General features: G+C 55.2%; 2 protein-coding genes across 3 annotated transcripts in view; both read right to left on the bottom strand.

Moving 5' to 3' along the window:
• Positions 1-1,998: 1,998 nt before the first annotated feature.
• On the bottom strand, positions 1,999-14,575 carry KLK14 (kallikrein related peptidase 14). Of its 2 annotated transcripts, none has more exons than XM_085564426.1 (6): positions 14,420-14,572; positions 10,419-10,472; positions 8,801-8,972; positions 7,366-7,619; positions 5,426-5,562; positions 1,999-2,200 (listed from the first exon to the last, which is right to left on the bottom strand). In XM_085564426.1, the coding sequence occupies exons 2-6, from the start codon at positions 10,465-10,467 to the stop codon at positions 2,048-2,050; spliced, it is 765 nt and encodes a 254-aa protein (XP_085420552.1). In that variant the 5' UTR covers positions 10,468-10,472; positions 14,420-14,572; the 3' UTR covers positions 1,999-2,047. The 2 variants fall into 2 exon arrangements, with proteins under 2 accessions (XP_085420552.1, XP_085420553.1); XM_085564427.1 differs by lacking the exon at positions 1,999-2,200 and adding an exon at positions 2,672-2,761 and having other exon boundaries at positions 14,420-14,575.
• Positions 14,576-17,552: 2,977 nt separating this feature from the next.
• Positions 17,553-20,524, bottom strand: part of KMT2B (lysine methyltransferase 2B) — a 74,781-nt gene continuing 71,809 nt past the window's right edge. Inside the window, exon 38 of the mRNA XM_085564554.1 lies at positions 17,553-19,395. Within this exon, the coding sequence (XP_085420680.1) occupies positions 19,120-19,395 (276 nt within the window). The 3' untranslated portion in view covers positions 17,553-19,119. The remainder of the gene's footprint in view (positions 19,396-20,524) is intronic.

Here is a 20,524-nt window from a genome sequence, read left to right as displayed (position 1 = left end):
TTCCCCAAAATTCCCTCAAATCCCCCCCAAATTCCCCCAAAATCCACTCAAGTATCCCCAAAACCCCCCAAAATTCCCGGAAAATCTCCCCAAAATCCCCTCAAATTCCCCCCCAAAATTTCCTCGAAATCCCCTCCAATTTTCCCATAAATTTGGCTAAATTCTCCCCCAAAATCCCTCCAATTTTCCCCAAAATTCCCTCAAAATTTTCCCCAAATCCCCTCAAATTTCACCCAAAATCTGCTCAAATTTTCCCCAAAAATCCCTCAAATTCCCCCCAAAATCCCCTCAAATGGTTTCAAATTCCACCAAAATTCCACCAAATTCTTTGTGAATCTCCCCAAAATTCCCTCAGAATCTCCCTAAAATCCCCTCAAATTCCCTCCAAATTGCCCCAAAAATTCCCTGAAAATCTCCCCAAATCCCGTCAAATTCCCTCCAAATTTCCCTCAAATTCCCCCCAAAATCCACTCCAATTGCTTCCTGAATTTCTCCCAAAATTCCCTCGAAATTTTCCCAAAATCCCCTCAAATTTTCCCCAAAATTCCCTCGAAATCTCCTCAAATTTTCCCCTAAATTCTGCTAAATTCTCCCCCAAAATCCCAATTTTCACCAAAAATCCCCCAAAATTCCCCCAAAATCCCCTCAAATTTTCCCAAAAATTTTCTCCAAATCCCCTCAAATTTCACCCCAAATCTCCTCAAATTTCACCCAAAATCCCTCAAATTTCACCCAAAATCCCCTCAAATTTCACCCCAAATCCTCTCAAATTTCACCCAAAATCCCTCAAATTTCACCCAAAATCCCCTCAAATTTTCCCAAAAATTTTCCCCAAATCCCCTCAAATTTCACCCAAAATCCCTCAAATTTCACCCAAAATCCCCTCAAATTTTCCCAAAAATTTTCTCAAAATCCCTTAAAATTTCACCCCAAATCCCTCAAATTTCACCCAAAATCCCTCAAATTTCACCCCAAATCCCCTCAAATTTCACCCAAAATCCCCTCAAATTTCACCCAAAATCCCCTCAAATTTCACCCCAAATCCTCTCAAATTTCACCCAAAATCCCTCAAATTTCACCCAAAATCCCCTCAAATTTCACCCCAAATTCTCTCAAATTTCACCCAAAATCCCCTCAAATTTCACCCAAAATCCCCTCAAATTTCACCCCAAATCCCCTCAAATTTCACCCAAAATCCCTCAAATTTCACCCAAAATCCCTCAAATTTTCCCCAAAATTTTCTCCAAATCCCCTCAAATTTCACCCAAAATCCCCTCAAATTTTCCCCAAAATTTTCTCCAAATCCCCTCAAATTTCACCCAAAATCCCTCAAATTTTCCCCAAAATTTTCTCCAAATCCCCTCAAATTTCACCCAAAATCCCTCAAATTTTCCCCAAAATTTTCTCCAAATCCCCTCAAATTTCACCCAAAATCCCTCAAATTTTCCCCAAAATTTTCTCCAAATCCCCTCAAATTTCACCCAAAATCCCTCAAATTTTCCCCAAAATTTTCTCCAAATCTCCTCAAATTTCACCCAAAATCCCTCAAATTTTCCCCAAAATTTTCTCCAAATCTCCTCAAATTTCACCCAAAATCCCCTCAAATTTTCCCAAAAATTTTCTCAAAATCCCCTCATATTTCACCCCAAATCCCTCAAATTTCACCCCAAATCCCCTCAAATTTTACCAAAAATTTTCTCGAAATCCCCTCAAATTTCACCCCAAATCCCCTCAAATTTCACCCAAAATCCCCTCAAAATTTCCCAAAAATTTTCTCGAAATCCCCTCAAATTCCCCCCAAAATCCCTCAAATTTCCCCCCAAATTTCACCAAATTTCCCCAAATTCCCCCCAAAATCCCCCCAAATTTCCCCAAAATCCCCCAAATCCCCCCAAATCCCCCAAACCCCACAAATTTCCCCAAATTTCCCCAAATTTCCCCAAAATCCCCCGAATTTCCCCCCGCCCTTTGCCCGCAGGAAGTTCAGGCGGAGCCGCGTTCCCGGCACGTCTTTATTGGCTGGCTGGGTGGGTGGGGTGGGGTGGCCTCAGGTGTCCTCCATGGTCTCCTGGATCCAGCGGGCGTAGCGGCACACCTTGGTGTAGACGCCCGGGCGCCGCGGCTGCCCGCAGCGCTCCATGCCCCACGAGACGATGCCCTGCAAGGTGCCCCCGCACACCAGCGGCCCGCCCGAGTCACCCTGAGGAGAAGGTGGCCCAAGGTCACCACCGGCCGGGGGACAACCTCGGGTTGGGAAAACCCTTGGTGGATCTCCTTGGGTTGGGCAAACTCTTGGTGGATCTCCTTGGGTTGGGTGAGACCTTGATGGATCTCATTGGTTTGGTGACCCCTTGGGTTGGTCAAACCCTTGATGGATCTCACTGGGTTTGGTGAGACCTTGATGGATCTCATTGGGTTTGGTGAGCCCTTGGGTTGGTCAAACTCTTGTGTTGGGCAAACTCTTGGTGGATCTCATTGGGTTGGGTGAGACCTTGATGGACATTGTTGGGTTGGGTGAACCCTTGGGTTGGGTAAACTCTGGGTGGATCTCCTTGGCTTTGGTGAGCCCTTGGGTTGGCCAAACTCTTGGGTTGGTCAAACCCTTGATGGACCCCAAAAGATCACCCAACCCAAGGAGGTCCAACCAAGGATCATAACGAGGGCTTGGTGGAACCCAGAAGGTCCCTCAGCCCTGGAGGTCACCCCACGAGACGATGCCCTGCAAGGTGCCCCCGCACACCAGCGGCCCGCCCGAGTCACCCTGAGGAGAAGGTGGCCCAAGGTCACCACCGGCCGGGGGACAACCTCGCGTTGGGAAAACTCTTGGTGGATCTCCTTGGGTTTGGCAAACTCTTGGTGGATCTCATTGGGTTGGGTGACCCCTTGGGTTGGTCAAACTCTTGGGTTGGTCAAACCCTTGATGGATCTCATTGGGTTTGGTGACCCTTTGGGTTGGCCAAACTCTTGGGTTGGTCAAACCCTTGGAGGACCTCACTGGGTTTGGTGACCCCTTGGGTTGGGTGAGCCCTTGGATTGGGCAAACTCTTGCTGGATCTCATTGGGTTGGGTGAGACCTTGATGGATCTCATTGGGTTTGGTGAGCCCTTGGGTTGGTCAAACTCTTGGGTTGGGCAAACTCTTGGTGGATCTCATTGGGTTGGGTGAGCCCTTGATGGACCTCGTTGGGTTGGGCAAACTCTTGGGTTGGTCAAACTCTTGGTGGATCTCATTGGGTTGGGTGAGACCTTGATAGACATTGTTGGGTTGGGTGAGCCCTTGGGTTGGTCAAACTCTTGATGGATCTCATTGGGTTTGGTGAGCCCTTGGGTTGGTCAAACTCTTGGTTGATCTCCTTGGGTTGGGTGAGCCCTTGATGGATCTCACTGGGTTTGGTGACCCCTTGGGTTGGGAAAACCCTTGGTGGATCTCCTCAGGTTGGGTGACCTTGATGGATTGGGTGACTCCTTGGTGGATCTCCTTGGGTTGGGTGACCTTGATGGATTGGGTGACTCCTTGGTGGATCTCATTGGGTTGGGTGACCCCATGGGTTGGGTGAGCCCTTGGGTTGGGCAAACTCTTGGTGGATCTCACTGGGTTTGATGACCCCTTAATGGACCTCATTGGCTTGGTGACCCCTTGGGTTGGATGACCCCTTGGGTTGCTCAAACTCTTGAGTTGGGCAAGCTCTTGTTGGACCTCATTGGGTCTGGTGAGCCCTTAATGGACCTCTTTGGGTTGGGTGACTTTGATGAATTGGGTGAGCCCTTGGTGGATCTCAATGGGTTGGGTGACTCCTTGGATTGGTCAAACTCTTGGTGGATCTCGTTGGGTTGGGTGAGCCCTTGATGGATCTCATTGGGTTGGGCAAAGTCTTGGTGGATCTCGTTGGGTTGGGTGACCCCTTGGGTTGGCCAAACTCTTGGTGACCCCTCCCAGGTGTCCCCAGGTGCCCCCACCCAACATCTCCAGACCTTCAGGTGACCCCAAATCCCAGTTCCCCACCATTTTTTGGAGCCAGAACGTTGTTTTTTTCTCCCCAGAATGACGTTTTACGGATCCCAGGTGTCCCCAGGTGTGTCCCCAGGTGACCCCACGTGCCCCCAGGTGTCCCCGGGTGTCCCAGGTGACCCCAGATGACCCCAAGATGCCTCCACTGAACATCTCGAGACCTTCAGGTGACCCCAAATCCCAGTTCCCCACCATTTTTTGGACCCAGAATATCGTTTTTTCACCCCGAAACGACGTTTTACGGATCCCAGGTGCCCCCGGGTGTCCCCAGGTGTCCCAGGTGTCCCCAGGTGTCCCCCGTGTGTCCCAGCTGTCCCCAGGTGTCCCCAGAGTGGCTCCACCCAACATCTCAAGACCTTCAGGTGACCTCAAGCACCATTTTTGGCCCCCAAACCCCATTTTTTGGCCCCAAAATTTGGTTTTTTCACCCCGAAATGACATTTTATAGATCCCAGGTGCCCCCAGGTGTCCCCAGGTGTCCCCAGGTGTGCCCAGGTGTGCCCAGGTGTACCCCGAGTGGCTCCACCCAACATCTCAAGACCTTCAGGTGACCCCAAATCCCAGTTCCCCAGCATTTTTTGGACCCAGAACGTCGTTTTTTCGCCCCGAAACGACGTTTTACGGATCCCAGGTGTCCCCAGCTGTCCCCAGCTGTCCCAGCTGTCCCCAGTTGTCCCAGGTGTGTCCCAGCTCTCCCAGGTGTCCCAGGTGTGTCCCAGGTGTGTCCCCGGTGTGTCCCAGGTGTGTCCCAGGTGTCCCCGGGTGTCCCCGGTGTCCCCAGGTGTGTCCCAGGTGTCCCCAGCTGTCCCAGGTATCCCATCTCTCCCAGGTGTGTCCCAGGTGTCCCAGGTGTGTCTGTACCTGGCAGGAGTCCCGCCCGCCCACCAGGTGTGTCCCAGGTGTGTCCCAGGTGTGTCCCAGGTGTGTCCCAGGTGTCCCAGCTGTCCCAGGTGTGTCCCAGGTGTGTCCCAGCTGTCCCAGGTGTCCCAGGTGTGTCCCAGCTGTCCCCAGCTGTCCCAGCTGTCCCCAGGTGTCCCCAGGTGTCCGTACCTGGCAGGAGTCCCGCCCGCCCGCCAGGTGTCCCAGCTGTCCCCAGGTGTGTCCCAGCTGTCCCCAGGTGTCCCCAGCTCTCCCAGGTGTCCCAGCTGTCCCAGGTGTGTCCCAGGTGTCCCAGGTGTGTCCCAGCTGTCCCAGGTGTGTCCCAGGTGTCCCCGGTGTCCCCAGGTGTGTCCCAGGTGTGTCCCAGGTGTGTCCCAGGTGTCCCAGGTGTCCCAGGTGTGTCCCAGGTGTGTCCCAGGTGTGTCCCAGCTGTCCCAGGTGTCCCAGGTGTCCCCAGCTGTCCCCAGGTGTCCCAGGTGTGTCCCAGCTGTCCCCAGGTGTCCCCAGCTGTCCCCAGGTGTCCCAGGTGTGTCCGTACCTGGCAGGAGTCCCGCCCGCCCGCCAGGTGTCCGGCGCAGATCATGTTGTCGGTGATGGAGCCGGGGTAGAAGCGGCGACACTCGGCCGGCGAGAAGAGCGAGACGTTGACGCACTGCAGGACCTCGGGGTAGGTCACTGCGGGGCGAGTGACCAGAGTGACCACTGAGTGACCACTGAGTGACCACTGAGTGACCACTGAGTGACCACTGACCACTGAGTGACCAATGAGTGACCACTGAGTGACCACTGACCACTGAGTGACCACTGACCACTGAGTGACCACTGAGTGACCACTGAGTGACCAATGAGTGACCCCAGTGACCATGAGAGACGTTGACGCACTGCAGGACCTCGGGGTAGGTCACTGCAGGGCGAGTGACCACTGAGTGACCACTGAGTGACCACTGAGTGACCACTGACCACCGAGTGACCACTGACCACCGAGTGACCACTGAGTGACCCCAGTGACCATGAGAGACGTTGACGCACTGCAGGACCTCGGGGTAGGTCACTGCGGGGCGAGTGACCACTGAGTGACCACTGAGTGACCACTGAGTGACCACCGAGTGACCACTGAGTGACCACTGAGTGACCACTGACCACCGAGTGACCACCGAGTGACCACTGAGTGACCACTGACCACCGAGTGACCACCAAGTGACCACTGACCACCAAGTGACCACAGTGACCACTGAGTGACCACTGACCACCGAGTGACCACCGAGTGACCACTGAGTGACCACTGAGTGACCACTGACCACTGAGTGACCACTGACCACTGAGTGACCAATGAGTGACCACTGAGTGACCACAGTGACCACTGACCACTGAGTGACCACTGAGTGACCACTGAGTGACCACTGAGTGACCACTGACCACTGAGTGACCACCGAGTGACCACTGAGTGACCACTGACCACTGAGTGACCACTGACCACTGAGTGACCACTGAGTGACCACTGAGTGACCAATGAGTGACCACTGAGTGACCACTGAGTGACCACTGACCACTGAGTGACCACTGACCACTGAGTGACCAATGAGTGACCACTGAGTGACCACTGAGTGACCACTGAGTGACCACAGTGACCACTGACCACTGAGTGACCACAGTGACCACTGACCACTGAGTGACCCTGAGTGACCACTGACCACTGAGTGACCCTGAGTGACCCTGAGTGACCCCCAGGGATCCAAAGTGTCCATGACAGGTCCAAAGTGACCATGTGACTGACCACCAGGGTGACCTCCTGAGTGACCACCAGGGGTCCAAAGTGACCATGAGATGACCACGAGAAGCCCCAGATGACCCCGAGATGACCACGAGAAGACCCAGAGGACCACGAGATGCCCACAAGGTTCCCTAGATGACCATGAGATGACCACGAGAAGCCCCAGATGACCCCAAGATGACCACGAGGAGACCCAAATGACCACGAGAAGCCCCAGAGGACCACGAGATGACCACGAGGAGACCCAGGTGACCTTTAGGTGGTCCAGGTGACCACGAGGAGACCCAAAGGACCACGAGAAGCCCCAGAGGACCACAAGATGGCCACGAGGAGATCCAAATGACCACAAGATGACCACGAGGAGACCCAAATGACCTTTAGGTGGTGCAGATGACCATGAGATGGCCACGAGAAGCCCCAGAAGACCATGAGATGACCATGAGGAGATCCAAATGACCACGAGATGGCCACGAGAAGCCCCAGAAGACCACGAGATGACCACGAGATGACCATGAGGAGATCCAAATGACCACGAGATGGCCACGAGAAGCCCCAGAAGACCACGAGATGACCATGAGGAGATCCAAATGACCACGAGATGGCCACGAGAAGCCCCAGAAGACCACGAGATGACCACGAGATGACCACGCGACGCCCCAGACGACCGCGCGGCGCCCGGCCCGAACCCCCCTCAGATGCCACCTTACCCTCGGGAGAGGTGGTGGCCCCCCAGCCCGAGGTGACGCAGGCGGTGCCGGGCCGGGGGAGACACGAGGCCACCGGGACGGGCCGGACGCGCTCGGAGATGGCGGCGGGGGCCAGGAGCTTCAGCAGCATGATGTCGTTGTCCTTGGTGGAGGGGTCGTAGCCCGGGTGGGCCACCATGCGGGCCACCATGCGGCGCTGCTCGCCCGCCTCGCGCGCGTACAGCCGGTGCTTGCCCAGGGCCACCGTGGTCACCCTGCGGGGTGGGACACGTGGGACGGGTGAGGGACACGTGAGGAACATCTCGGGAACATCTCAGGAACATCTCAGGGATATGGAGGGGATGGGACAGGTGAGGAACATCTGAGGAACGTCTCAGGGACATGGAGGGCATGGGAAAAGTGAGGAACATCTGAGGAACGTCTGAGGAACATCTCAGGAACATCTCAGGAACATCTCGGGGACATGGGGGACAGGGACAGGGACAGGTGTGGACAGCCGGTGCTTGCCCAGGGCCACCATGGTCACCCTGCGGGGGTGGGACAGGTGGGACGGGTGAGGGACACGTGAGGAACATCTGAGGAACATCTCAGGAACGTCTGAGGAACATCTCAGGGACATGGAGGGCATTGGAAAAGTGAGAAAGGTCTGAGGAACGTCTGAGGAACATCTCAGGAACGTCTGAGGAACATCTGAGGAACATCTCAGGAACATCTCAGGAACATCGCAGGAACATGGAGGGGATGGGACAGGTGGGACAGGTGAGGGACAGGTGAGGAACAGGTGAGGAACATCTGAGGGACATCTCAGGAACATCTCAGGGACATCTCAGGGACATGGAGGGGACAGGACAGGTGAGGGACGTCTGAGGAACACCTGGGGAACATCTGAGGAACATCTCAGGAATGTCTGAGGAACATCTCAGGAACATCTCAGGAACATGGAGAGGACGGGACAGGTGGTACAGGTGAGGAACACCTGGGGAACATCTGAGGAACACCTCAAGGACATCTCAGGTGCCCCCAGGTGTCCCCAGGTACCCCCAGGTGTCCCCAGGTGCCCACAGCAGTGCCCAGCTGTCCCCAGGTGTCCCCAGAGTGGCTCCACCCAACATCTCAAGACCTTCAAGTGACCTCAAGCACCATTTTTGGCCCCAAACCCCAATTTTTGGCCCCAAAATTTGGTTTCTTTGCCCCAGAACGACGTTTTACAGACCCAGGTTCCCCCAGGGGTCCCCAGGTGCCCCCAGAGTGGCTCCACCCAACATCTCAAGACCTTCAGGTGACCCTAAATCCCAGTTCTCCACCATTTTTTGGCCCCAAAATTTGTTTTTTTCGTCCCAAAATGATGTTTTATGGATTCCAGGTGTCCCCAGGTGCCCCCAGGTGTCCCCAGGTGTCCCCAGGTGTCCCCAGGTGTGCCCAGGTGTCTCCTCACCCAGGTGTGGTGCAGTGCGCCGCTGTCACCACCCAGCGCGGGGCCACCAGGACGCCGCCGCAGTAGAGTTTGTACATGTCCAGCACGGCCACCTGCCAGGGCTGCGAGTGCGGGACGCAGGCGTGGCCGCCCACCACACGCGTGTCACCGGTCACGCGTGTCACCTGCGCCACTGTGGGGGGAAGAGAGACCTGTCAGTGTCACCTGTGTCACCTGTCCATGTCCCACCTGTCCATGTCCATGTCCCACCTGTTCATGTCCATGTCCCACCTGTCCCACCTGTCCATGTCCATGTGCCACCTGTCCATGTCCCACCTGTCCATGTCCCACCTGTCCATGACCCACCTGTCCCACCTGTCCATGTCCATGTCCCACCTGTCCATGTCCCACCTGTCCATGTCCATGTCCATGTCCATGTCCATGTCCATGTCCATGTCCCACCTGTCCATGTCCCACCTGTCCATGTCCATGTCCATGTCCATGTCCATGTCCCACCTGTCCATGTCCCACCTGTCCATGTCCATGTCCATGTCCATGTCCCACCTGTCCATGTCCATGTCCATGTCCATGTCCCACCTGTCCATGTCCCACCTGTCCATGTCCATGTCCCACCTGTCCCTGTCCCACCTGTCCATGTCCATGTCCATGTCCATGTCCATGTCCCACCTGTCCATGTCCATGTCCCACCTGTCCATGTCCATGTCCATGTCCCACCTGTCCCTGTCCCACCTGTCCATGTCCATGTCCATGTCCATGTCCATGTCCCACCTGTCCATGTCCCACCTGTCCCACCTGTCCATGTCCATGTCCCACCTGTCCATGTCCATGTCCATGTCCATGTCCATGTCCATGTCCCACCTGTCCATGTCCCACCTGTCCCACCTGTCCATGTCCATGTCCCACCTGTCCATGTCCATGTCCTCCATGTCCATGTCCATGTCCATGTCCATGTCCCACCTGTCCATGTCCCACCTGTCCCACCTGTCCATGTCCATGTCCCACCTGTCCATGTCCATGTCCATGTCCCACCTGTCCCACCTGTCCATGTCCATGTCCATGTCCATGTCCCACCTGTCCATGTCCATGTCCATGTCCATGTCCCACCTGTCCATGTCCATGTCCCACCTGTCCATGTCCATGTCCATGTCCCACCTGTCCATGTCCATGTCCATGTCCATGTCCCACCTGTCCATGTCCATGTCCATGTCCATGTCCCACCTGTCCCACCTGTCCATGTCCATGTCCATGTCCATGTCCATGTCCATGTCCATGTCCCACCTGTCCCACCTGTCCATGTCCATGTCCATGTCCATGTCCCACCTGTCCATGTCCCACCTGTCCCACCTGTCCATGTCCATGTCCCACCTGTCCATGTCCATGTCCATGTCCCACCTGTCCATGTCCCACCTGTCCATGTCCATGTCCCACCTGTCCATGTCCATGTCCATGTCCATGTCCATGTCCCACCTGTCCATGTCCATGTCCATGTCCATGTCCCACCTGTCCATGTCCATGTCCCACCTGTCCATGTCCATGTCCCACCTGTCCATGTCCCACCTGTCCCACCTGTCCATGTCCATGTCCCACCTGTCCATGTCCATGTCCCACCTCTCCTCACCTGCCAGCAGAACCAGCGCCAGCCTCGCCACCAGGGGGCGCCGCCTCATCGTCGCTACGGGGCCGGAGCCGAAAAAATTTGGGGTCATTTCGGGACATTTTGGGATCATTTGGGGGAATTTTGGGGACAATTTTGGGACATTTTTGGGATCATTTGGGGGAATTTTGGGGACAATTTTGGGACATTTTTGGGACATTTTGGGACATTTTTGGGACCATTTGGGGCATTTTGGGACCATTTGTGGGAATTTTGGGACATTTTGGGTCATTTTGGGGACATTTGGGGTAATTTTGGGACATTTTTGGGTCATTTTGAGTCGTTTTGGGTTATTTTGTTTAATTTTGGGTAATTTTGGGCAGTTTAGGATTGTTTTGGGGCCATTTTAGGATAATTTTGGGGCATTTTGGGGCATTTGGGGTAGTTTTGAGTAATTAGGATCATTTTGGGTAGTTTAGGATAATTTTGGGATAATTTTGGGACATTTGGAACATTTTTGGGACATTTTGGGACATTTTGGGCCATTTTGTGCTATTTTGGGCCATTTTGGGGCCATTTTGGGCCATTTTGGGAGATTTTGGGGACATTTTGGGCCATTTTGGGCCATTTTGGGCCATTTTGTGCCATTTTGGGCCATTTTGGAACATTTTTGGGCCATTTTGGGCCATTTTGAGCCATTTTGGTCCATTTTGAGCCATTTTGGGACATTTTGGTCCATTTTTGGGACACTTTGGGGACATTTTGGGAAATTTTGGGACACTTTGGGACATTTTTGGACATTTTGGGACAATTTGGGGCCATTTTGGGCCATTTTGGTCCATTTTGAGCCATTTTGGGGCCATTTTGGGGCCATTTTGGGCCATTTTGGGTCATTTTTGGACATTTTGGGTCATTTCAGGTCCCCCCCCGTTCCCCTCCCCCCCCGCCCCGCCTGGGCCCTTTCGCAACGGTGACGTCATCGGGCCCAGCCCGTTGGGGCTCATTAACGAGGGCGTTAATTGGCCTTAATTAGCGGCGCTAATTAGCGGGGCCCGCCCCGCCCCTCCCCCACCCCGGCCGGGGCTCGGTGACCTCCGGGGACCCCGCGGGGGCTGATGGGAAAGGGGCGGGCCCAGTTTGGGATCCCAGTTTGGGATTCGGGGCCCAGTTTGGGTTCCCAGTTTGGGATTTGGGGTCCCAGTTTGGGATTTGGGGTCCCAGTTTGGGGTCCCAGTTTGGGATTCAGGTCCCAGTTTGGGATTCGGGTCCCAGTTTGGGATCCCAGTTTGGGATTCGGGGTCCCAGTTTGGGATTCCAGTTTGGGATTCGGGGTCCCAGTTTGGGATTCCAGTTTGGGATTTGGGGCCCAGTTTGGGGTCCCAGTTTGGGGTCCCAGTTCGGGGCCCAGTTTGGGATTTGGGTCCCAGTTTGGGATCCCAGTTTGGGATTTGGGGTCCCACTTTGGGTTCCCAGTTTGGGTTCCCAGTTTGGGATTTGGGTCCCAGTTTGGGATTCGGGTCCCAGTTTGGGATCCCAGTTTGGGATTTGGGTCCCAGTTTGGGTTCCCAGTTTGGGATTTGGGTCCCAGTTTGGGATCCCAGTTTGGGATTCGGGATCCCAGTTTGGGATCCCAGTTTGGGATTCGGGTCCCAGTTTGGGATTTGAGTCCCAGTTTGGGTTCCCAGTTTGGGATTCGGGTCCCAGTTTGCGATTCGGGTCCCAGTTTGGGTTCCCAGTTTGGGTCCCGTTCCCAGTTTGGATTCCCAGTTTGGGTCCCATTCCCAGTTTGGGTTCCCAGTTTGGGTCCCGTTCCCAGTTTGGATTCCCAGTTTGGGTCCCATTCCCAGTTTGGGTTCCCAGTTTGGGTCCCATTCCCAGTTTGGATTCCCAGTTTGGGTCCCATTCCCAGTTTGGGTTCCCAGTTTGGGTCCCATTCCCAGTTTGGGTTCCCAGTTTGGGTCCCATTCCCAGTTTGGGCTCCCAGTTTGGGTTCCCAGTTTGGGTCCCATTCCCAGTTTGGGTTCCCAGTTTGGGTCCCATTCCCAGTTTGGGTTCCCAGTTTGGGATTTGGGTCCCAGTTTGGGGACCCATTCCCAGTTTGGGATCCCAGTTTGGATTCCCAGTTTGGGTCCCGTTCCCAGTTTGGGATCCCAGTTTGGGATCCCAGTTTGGGGTCTCGTTCCCAGTTTGGGTTCCCAGTTTGGGATCCCAGTTTGGGGTCTCGTTCCCAGTTTGGATTCCCAGTTTGGGATCCCATTCCCAGTTTGGATTCCCAGTTTGGGATCCCGTTCCCAGTTTGGATTCCCAGTTTGGGATCCCATTCCCAGTTTGGATTCCCAGTTTGGGATCCCGTTCCCAGTTTGGATTCCCAGTTTGGGTCCCATTCCCAGTTTGGATTCCCAGTTTGGGCCTGGCCCCGCCCTCCAGGATTTGGCTCCGCCCCTTTCCCGTGGGAACTGGAACCAGGGATGGACTGGGACAAACTGGGACAAACTGGGACAAACTGGGATGGACTGGGATGGACTGGGACAAACTGGGATGGAACTGGGATGGACTGGGATGGACTGGGATGGACTGGGATGAACTGGCATGGACTGGGATGAACTGGGATGAACTGGGAGGGACTGGGATGGACTGGGATGGACTGGGCCAAACTGGGACAGGAAGAACCCGGGAACTGGGGTCAAACTGGGCCAAACTGGGAGAGGAGGACACTGGACTGGGCCAAACTGGGAGAAACTGGGATGGACTGAGATAAACTGGGAGAAACTGGGGTGGGGTCAAACTGGGACAGTGGAACTGGGCCAAACTGGTCCATACTGGGACAGGGTGACACCGGGGAACTGGGACAAACTGGGACAAACTGGGACAGTGGGACTGGGCCAAACTGGGACAGCAGAACTGGGCCAAACTGGTCCAAACTGGGACAGGGTGACACCGGGGAACTGGGCCAAACTGGGACAGGGTGACACTGGGAAACTGGGACAAACTGGGCCAAACTGGGACAGGGTGACACCGGGGAACTGGGACAAACTGGTCCATACTGGGACAGGGTGACACCGGGGAACTGGGCCAAACTGGGACAGGGTGACACTGGGGAACTGGGACAAACTGGTCCATACTGGGACAGGGTCACACCAGGGAACTGGGCCAAACTGGGACAGTGAAACTGGGCCAAACTGGGATAGGGTGACACTGGGGACTGGTCCATACTGGGACAGGGTGACACCGGGGACTGGGACAAACTGGTCCAAACTGGGACAGGGTAACACGAGGGACTGGGACAAACTGGTCCATACTGGGACAGGGTCACACCAGGGAACTGGGCCAAACCGGGACAGTGAAACTGGGCCAAACTGGTCCAAACTGGGACAGGGTGACACCAGGACAAACTGGGCCAAACTGGGATAGGGTGACACCGGGGACTGGTCCATACTGGGACAGGGTCACACCAGGGAACTGGGCCAAACCGGGACGGTGAAACTGGGCCAAACTGGTCCAAACTGGGATAGGGTGACACCAGGGAACTGGGCCAATCCAGGACAGTGAAACTGGGCCAAACTGGTCCATACTGGGACAGGGTCACACCAGGGAACTGGGCCAAACTGGTCCATACTGGGACAGGGTCACACCAGGGAACTGGGCCAAACCGGGACGGTGAAACTGGGCCAAACTGGTCCATACTGGGACAGGGTCACACCAGGGAACTGGGCCAAACTGGGACAGTGAAACTGGGCCAAACTGGTCCATACTGGGACAGGGTCACACCAGGGAACTGGGCCAAACTGGGACAGTGAAACTGGGCCAAACTGGTCCAAACTGGGACAGGGTCACACCAGGGAACTGGGCCAATCCAGGACAGTGAAACTGGGCCAAACTGGTCCATACTGGGACAGGGTGACACCGGGGAACTGGGCCAAACTGGGACAAGATAACACAGGGGACTGGTCCCTACTGGTCCCTACTGGTCCCTACTGGTCCCTACTGGTCCCCCCTCCCCCCCACGCCCCTCCCCCCCCCCAAACCTGGTCGCCGCCCCTCGGGGGGGCCGGGGGGGGTGGGGCCGGCCCCGCTCCTTCCTGGCCGGCCGCTGTCGCCTCCGCTGTCCCCGCCGTCCCCGCGCTGTCCCCGCTGTCCCCGCGCCGTCCCCGCTGTCCCCGAGGGGGGGGACACGCCCCTCCCCCACCCCCACCCCGCCGGCCCCTCCCCTCCCCTCCCCTCCCCCCCCCCACTCCCCAAAATTTTTCATTGGGGCGTGGGGGGGACGCGGCTTAATCCGGGCGGGGCTGCGGGGGGGGGGAGGGGAGGGGTGGAGGGGGTGGGGGAGGGGCGGGGAGGGAGGGGGGAGGGGTTTGGGGGGGAGGAGGGGGGGGTTTGGGGGGTATTGATTGGCTGAGAGGGGATTTTGGGGGGTTTTGGGGGGTATTGATTGGCTGAGAGGGGATTTTGGGGGGTTTTGGGGGGTATTGATTGGCTGAGAGGGGATTTTGGGGGGTCCTGATTGGCTGAGAGGGGATTTTGGGGGGTCACGATTGGCTGAGAGGGGATTTTGGGGGGTTTTGGGGGGTCGCGATTGGCTGAGAGGGGATTTTGGGGGGTTTTGGGGGGTATTGATTGGTTGGAGGGGAATTTGGGGGATTTTGGGGGGTCGTGATTGCCTGAGAGGGGATTTTGGGGGGTCACGATTGGCTGGGAGGGGATTTTGGGGGTTTTTGGGGAGTATTGATTGGTTGGAGGGGATTTTGGGGGGTTTTGGGGGGTACTGATTGGTTGGGGGGGAATTTTGGGGGGTCACGATTGGCTGAGAGGGGATTTTGGGGGGATTTTGGGGAGTATTGATTGGTTGGAGGGGAATTTGGGGGATTTTGGGGGGTCGTGATTGCCTGAGAGGGGATTTTGGGGGGATTTTGGGGGGTCGTGATTGGCTGAGAGGGGATTTTGGGGGGTCACGATTGGCTGAGAGGGGATTTTGGGGGGTTTTGGGGGGTATTGATTGGCTGAGAGGGGATTTTGGGGGGTTTTGGGGGGTACTGATTGGTTGGGAGGGAATTTTGGGGGGTCCTGATTGGCTGAGGGGATTTTGGGGGGATTTTGGGGGGTCACGATTGGCTGAGAGGGGATTTTGGGGGGTCGTGATTGTCTGAGAGGGGATTTTGGGGGGTCGTGATTGGCTGGGAGGGGATTTTGACGGATTTTGGGGGGTCGTGATTGGCTGGGAGGGGATTTTGACGGATTTTGGGGGGTCGTGATTGGCTGAGAGGGGATTTTGACGGATTTTGGGGGATCGTGATTGGCTGAGAGGGGATTTTGGGGGGTCGTGATTGGCTGAGAGGGGATTTTGGGGGATTCTGATTGGCTGAGAGGGGATTTTGGGGGGTCACGATTGGCTGGGAGGGGATTTTGCGGGATTCTGATAGGTTGGAGGGGAATTTTGGGGGGGGTTTGGGGGGTATTGATTGGCTGAGAGGGGATTTTGGGGGGTCGCGATATGTTGAGAGGGGAGTTTGGGGGGGGTTTCGGGGGTTCTGATTGGTTGGAGGGGAATTTTGGGGGGTTTTGGGGGGTATTGATTGGCTGAGAGGGGATTTTGGGGGATTCTGATTTTTTGGGGGGAATTTTGGGGGATTCTGATAGGTTGGAGGGGAATTTTGGGGGGTTTTGGGGGTGGTGATTGGCTGAAATCGGGTTTTGGGGGGTCACAATTGGCTGAGAGGGGATTTTGGGGGGATTTTCGGGGGTCGTGATTGGCTGAGAGGGGATTTTGGGGGGTTCAGATTGGTTGGAGGGGAATTTTGGGGGGTTCTGATTGGCTGAGAGGGGATTTTGGGAGGTATTGATTGATTGGGGGGGAATTTTGGGGGGTCACGATTGGCTGAGAGGGGATTTTTGGGGGGGTTTGGGGGGTTCTGATTGGCTGAGGGGATTTTGGGGCGTCGTGATTGGCTGAGAGGGGATTTTGGGGGGATTTTGGGGATTCTGATTGGTAGGAGGGGAATTTGGGGGGGTCCTAATTGGCTGAGAGGGGATTTGGGGAGGGGGGAGAAAATTTGGGGGGGTCCTGATTGGTTGGTGGGGGGGATTTTGGGGGTTCCTGATTGGCTGAAACTGGATTTTGGCGGTTCCTGATTGGTTGAGAGGGGATTGGGGGGGGGGGGGGGGGGGAATTTTAGGGGATTCTGATTGGCTGAGAGGGGAGAAAATTTTGGAGGGGGTCCTGATTGGTTGGAAGGAGATTTTTGGAGAGGGGGGAATTTTGGGGTGGTCCTGATTGGTTGGGGGAAATTTTGTGGGAATTTTGGAGGGGATTTTGGGGGATTTTTGGGGGAATTTTGGAGGGAATTTGGTTTTTTTTTAGGGGGGATTTTAGGGGGATCTTGATTGGCTGAGGGAGATTTTGGGGAGAATTTTGGAGGCCGCCCTGAATTATTTGGGGTGGGGCTTGGGGGGAATTTTAGGACGTTCCTGATTGGCTGAAGGGGATTTTGGGGGTATTTAGGCATTCCTGATTGGCTGGGGGAAGGACTGATGGGGATTTGGGGCCGTTTGGCGGAAATTTGGGGGGAATTGCCGGAATTTTGGGCATTTGGGGAATTTTGGGTGAATTTGGGAATGGTGGGAAAATCTGGGGGAGACTTTTGGAGGGATTTGGGAAAATTTGGGGGAAATTCCTCATTTCCCCCCTTTTCTCTCACTTTTCCCATTCCCCCTCATTTTTCCCGCCATTTCCTCTAATTTTCCCGCCATTTCCTCTCATTTTTCCCGCCATTTCCTCTCATTTTTCCCGCCATTTCCCCTCATTTTCCCACCATTTCCCCTCCCATTTCCCGCCATTTTCCCCTCATTTTCCCGCCATTTTCCCCTCATTTTTCCCGCCATTTCCCACATTTTTCCCGCCATTTCCTCTCATTTTCCCGCCATTTCCTCTAATTTTCCCGCCATTTCCTCTCATTTTTCCCGCCATTTCCCCTCATTTTCCCACCATTTCCCCTCCCATTTCCCGCCATTTCTACTCCCATTTCCCGCCATTTCCCCCTCATTTTTCCCGCCATTTCCCCTCATTTTCCCGCCATTTCCTCTCATTTTTCCCGCCATTTTCCCTCCCATTTCCCGCCATTCCCCTCATTTTTCCCGCCATTTCCAAAATCCGCAGCCGCCGCCTCCCATTGGTCGCTTTTATTGTGGGCGGGGCTGGCGCCGCCGTTAAATTAAAATACAAAAACCCGGAAAAATCCCAAAAACGCCCCAAAAACGCCGCGGGGGGAGGGGCAGGAGCCATTTTGGGGTGGGGGAGGGGGGAGGGGTCCATCGGGGGGTCTCCAGGCCTGGGAGACCCCCAAGGTCTCTTCTCATTGGTTGGAGGCATCTCAAGAGCTTCTGGTGGCACCCAAAATTTTGTTCCTCTGATTTTTGGGACCTTCTCGTTGGTTGGAGGCATCTCAAGAACTTTCAGGAGCACCCAAAATTTCGTTCCCCTGATTTTTGGGACCTTCCCATGGCTGGAGGCATCTCAAGAGCTTCTGGTGGCACCCAAAATTTTGTTCCTCTGAGTTTTGGGACCTTCCATTGTCTGGAGGCATCTCAAGAACTTCCAGGAGCACCCAATGGACCGATGACCACCAGAACCTTCTCCAGAACCTTCTCGAGAACGCTGTTGAGAACCTTTTCCAGAACGTCCTCCAGAACCACCTCGAGAACCTTCTCCAGAACCTTCTCGAGTACCAATCCAGAACCTTCTCGAGAACCTCCTCGAGACCTCCAGAATTTTCTCAAGAACCTTCTCGAGGAGGTTCTTGAGGAGGTTCGTGAGGAGGTTCTGGAGAACATTCTGGAGGTGATTCTGGAGGTTCTTTAGAAGGTTCTCCAGAAGGTTCTCGAGGAGGTTCTTGAGAACATTCTGGAGGTGATTCTGGAGGTTCTCAAGAAGGTTCTTGAGAAGGTTCTTGAGAAGGTTCTCGAGAAGGTTCATGAGGAGGTTCTGGAGAACGTTCTGGAGGTGATTCTGGAGGTTCTCGAGAAGGTTCTCCAGAACGTTCTGGAGAACTTTCTCGAGGTGATTCTGGAGGTGGTTCTGGAGGTTCTTGAAAAGGTTATCCAGAATGTTCTTGAGGTGTTTCTGGAGGTGGTTCTGGAGGTTCTCGAGAAGGTTCTTGAGAACGTTCTGGTGGTTCTGGAGAAGCTCAGTTGAGGAAACGCCGGCATCTCCTGGCGCCGCAGTTGCAGGGCAGCTTGGCCGCCGGCTCCTCGATGGGGAACTTGTAGTCGTAGGTGAGCTCCTCGCCGCGCAGGATGCGGCGACCAGAACCTCCTCGAGACCTCCAGAACATTCTCAAGAACCTTCTCGAGAACCTTCGGGAGAAGGTTTTAGACAAGGTTCTCGAGAAGGTTCTTGAGGAGGTTCTGGGGAAGGTTCTTGAGAACGTTCTGGAGGTGATTATGGAGGTTCTTGAGAAGGTTCTCCAGAACGTTCTTGAGGTGATTCTGGAGGTGGTTCTGGAGGTTCTCGAGAAGGTTCTTGAGAAGGTTCTCAAGGAGGTTCTGGGGAAGGTTCTTGAGAATGTTCTGGAGGTTCTTGAGAAGGTTCTCGAGAAGGTTCTCCAGAACGTTCTGGAGGTGATTCTGGAGGTGGTTCTGGAGGTTCTCGAGAAGGTTCTCCAGAATGTTCTTGAGGTGGTTCTGGAGGTTCTCGAGAAGGTTCTCGAGAACGTTCTGGAGGTTCTGCAGAACCTCAGTTGAGGAAACGCCGGCATCTCCTGGCGCCGCAGTTGCAGGGCAGCTTGGCCGCCGGCTCCTCGATGGGGAACTTGTAGTCGTAGGTGAGCTCCTCGCCGCGCAGGATGCGGCGTAGCGCGAAGATGACGATGCGCTTGTGGCCCTCGACGTGGATGACGCGCGAGTAGCAGTTGGGCTCGCACGAGTGGTTGATGAAGCGCGCGGCGCTGCCGTGCATGGTGGCGTCCACCACCTCGGCCTCGTCGATGCGGAACATGTAGCAGCCGATGCCCTGGTGGGGTGGCCAAGGGGTGGGTGAGGTCAAGGGTTGGGTGAGGTCATCATGGTGTGGTGACATCTCAAGGGTTGGGCATGGTCAATGGTTGGGTGAGGTCATCATGGTGTGGTCGAGGGTTGGGTGAGGTCAATGGGGTGATCAATGGTTGGGTGTGGTCAATGGTGACATCATCAAGGGTTGGGTGTGGTCAATGGGGTGATCAATGGTTGGGTGAGGTCAATGGTTGGGTGTGGTCAATGGTGACATCATCAAGGGTTGGGTGTGGTCAAGGGTTGGGTGAGGTCATCAAGGGTTGGTGACATCTCAAGGGTTGGGCATGGTGAATGGTTGGGTGAGGTCATCATGGTGTGGTGACATCTCAAGGGTTGGGCATGGTCAACGGTTGGGTGAGGTCATCATGGTGTGGTCAAGGGTTGGGTGAGGTCATCATGGTGTGGTCAAGGGTTGGGTGAGGTCATCATGGTGTGGTCAATGGTTGGGTGAGGTCATCATGGTGTGGTCAATGGTTGGATGAGGTCATCATGGTGTGGTCAAGGGGTGGGTGAGGTCAAGGGTTGGGTGAGGTCATCATGGTGTGGTCAAGGGGTGGGTGAGGTCAAGGGTTGGGTGAGGTCATCATGGTGTGGTCGAGGGTTGGGTGTGGTCAATGGGGTGATCAATGGTTGGGCGTGGTCAATGGTTGGGTGTGGTCAATGGTGACATCATCAAGGGTTGGGTGTGGTCAAGGGTTGGGTGAGGTCATCAAGGGTTGGTGACATCTCAAGGGTTGGGCATGGTCAAGGGTTGGGTGAGGTCATCATGGTGTGGTCGATGGGTGGGTGAGGTCAAGGGTTGGGTGAGGTCATCAAGGGTTGGGTGTGGTCAATGGTTGGGTGAGGTCATCATGGTGTGGTCAAGGGGTGGGTGAGGTCAATGGTTGGGTGTGGTCAAGGGTTGGGTGAGGTCATCAAGGGTTGGGCATGGTCAATGGTTGGGTGAGGTCATCATGGTGTGGTCAAGGGGTGGGTGAGGTCAATGGTTGGGTGAGGTCATCATGGCGTGGTCAAGGGGTGGGTGAGGTCAATGGTTGGGTGTGGTCAAGGGTTGGGTGAGGTCATCAAGGGTTGGGCATGGTCAATGGTTG

The sequence above is a fragment of the Lonchura striata genome, chromosome 33 (genome assembly GCF_050655825.1).
Source record: "Lonchura striata isolate lonStrDom1 chromosome 33, ASM5065582v1, whole genome shotgun sequence".
NCBI lineage: Eukaryota > Metazoa > Chordata > Aves > Passeriformes > Estrildidae > Lonchura > Lonchura striata.
Note: the sequence above shows the minus strand (reverse complement) of the source record. Positions and strands in the feature narration are given on the sequence as shown.